This window comes from Mastacembelus armatus, chromosome 14 (assembly GCF_900324485.2).
Source record: "Mastacembelus armatus chromosome 14, fMasArm1.2, whole genome shotgun sequence".
Classification (NCBI taxonomy): Eukaryota; Metazoa; Chordata; class Actinopteri; order Synbranchiformes; family Mastacembelidae; genus Mastacembelus; species Mastacembelus armatus.
Window position 1 is genome coordinate 24,212,432 of NC_046646.1, and position 2,043 is coordinate 24,214,474.

The following is a 2,043-nucleotide window of genomic DNA, read 5'->3' on the forward strand; positions in this document are numbered from 1 at the left end:
GGAGTTTTCCAAAATAGTTTTGTGTTGTGTATTAAAGTAGAATTGTATTATTTTTATTTCACTAATGAAATTATCCCTGAAACTTAAATATAATGTCTTTAACATGTGAGGTTTTTTTTAATAATATATTGATTTATCTACCACATGCTATCCACCATGTTTCACAATAAAGCAGGGTTGTAATGGTGTTAAATAAATGAAAATACAATAAATGGTTCAGGAATAAGGTATACACACAAATATTATATCAGACTTGCTTCTTGCAGTTGTAAACAATAAAATCAACTAATATAAATAAATAGTTTTTTGAAATATTAAACTAATGTGTTATTTTACTAATGCATTTATATCACATGTAGTCTAGAGTAAACCATAAACACCATCAGCAATTCACCTTAAATTTCTGAATGTTTTTCTCCCACTTTACCACATTTTAAAGATGCAGAGTGTTGCACCACACCAGGGTCTCCTCTAAAAATAATAGTGGAATCATTAAATGGTGATCTAGAATGAGGGTTCAGCATTGACTGGGACCACTGTGTTTCAGTCCACAGCTCAGATGGTACATGAGGACCGGTCTGATGGTCTGGTCTCTGAGTCCATAGATGAGAGAACTCAGACACCTGGGTAGGACAAAAATAAACACATAGAAAACATTCCTGACACGTACAATTGCTAATGTTGGTAAAATAGTTAAGAGTGGTTGAATAAAAATGTTGTACATAGTTGAGATGAGACTGAGGCCCAGCTGCACCAGGTGCAGCAGCAGTGTGTTACGAGCCTTATGGGCTGAAGCTTTGTCTGTGGAGGCTGACCTGGCTGCTACTATCACACCAATGTAGGAGGAGGTGATTGCTACAGTAGCTGACGTGAACACAAGATAAGTGTACACTTTGTCAAATTGATCAGCTTTCAGATCAAGTAACAGGAATAAACCAGAGCATATATCTTTCATCAGCAGGCTCTCCATGTTTTTGAATAGAAAATTTATCAGTAAAAGAACTCGAATTAGGACATTTAGCAAACTGAAGGCCCAGACCACACAGATGGCCAGCCCTGTGTTTCTGATGGTGATGATGGTAGCGTGTCTCAGTGGGTAGCACACAGCTACATATCTCTCCAAAGACATCACTACCAGTGTGAGAGGAGAGATGTCATTTGAGAGCCTGGCGAGCATAATGAGAACACCACACACAGGATATGTTAGTAATATTCTGCAGGTGGACAGTAGGTACAGTAACTGACTCAGTGCTAACTGAACAGTGTCTGCAAAAAGCAGGTTATACAGTCTCTGACTGATTTGCATATGACATTTTAGAGAAGCATAAATATAAACTTCTTGATGCTCTTGAAGAAAATTATTTCTCTGCAGTTTGCCTTCCTACAATAATCAAGACATGTTATATTTAAAGTGTCACACACTTTAAATATAACATGTCTTGATTGTCCACATGCAAAACAGAAAAGGTTAGAAGCAGCTCTATGTGAGCAGAGCTGGTCTGCAGTTTTTCTCTGTCCTGACAACCTCTTTATTAGCTCAGTCCTTCCAGCTACTCCACATGACACTCATTCTGCTCCACGTCACAGCCCCACTATTGGGCATGGGAACATGTCCACATTTGTTTAATAGTGACACATCAGTATGAGAACATGTTTTTGTAACAGTGATGGTCTGTTCTTCATCAGCAATGTCCACAAGCAAACCCAGAATCATCCACAAACATTCATGGTACGCAAACAGTTGTTAAGTCAGAAGTGGTGTCTGTGTCACTGTAGCCTGAGCTGATCACAGTCAATTCCTGTGACACTATCACTTGTGAGCACGAATAAGTAATATGTTAGCAGACTGTGAAGTAATTCCTCTAGTTACTTTCCTGTAATTGTTTTATACATGGGCATGAAAAGATATGACTTTAAATGAAAAATTGTGATGTTGAAAAAAACAGTCCTATTGTTTAAGTTTTGCCTCTTTTGTGATGTCATGTGTGACAGACAAGCAGAAGTAATTTGTTAATGAAGCAGGCGCTACTTAGAATATCAGGC

At 37.9% G+C, this 2,043-nt stretch overlaps 1 protein-coding gene across 1 annotated transcript; it reads right to left on the reverse strand.

The window, feature by feature from the left end:
• Window positions 1-517: 517 nt before the first annotated feature.
• LOC113142594 (odorant receptor 131-2-like) lies at window positions 518-1,306 on the reverse strand. Its single transcript, XM_026327634.1, has one exon. The coding sequence runs from the start codon at window positions 1,304-1,306 to the stop codon at window positions 518-520; it is 789 nt and encodes a 262-aa protein (XP_026183419.1).
• Between the last annotated feature and the right edge of the window lie 737 nt (window positions 1,307-2,043).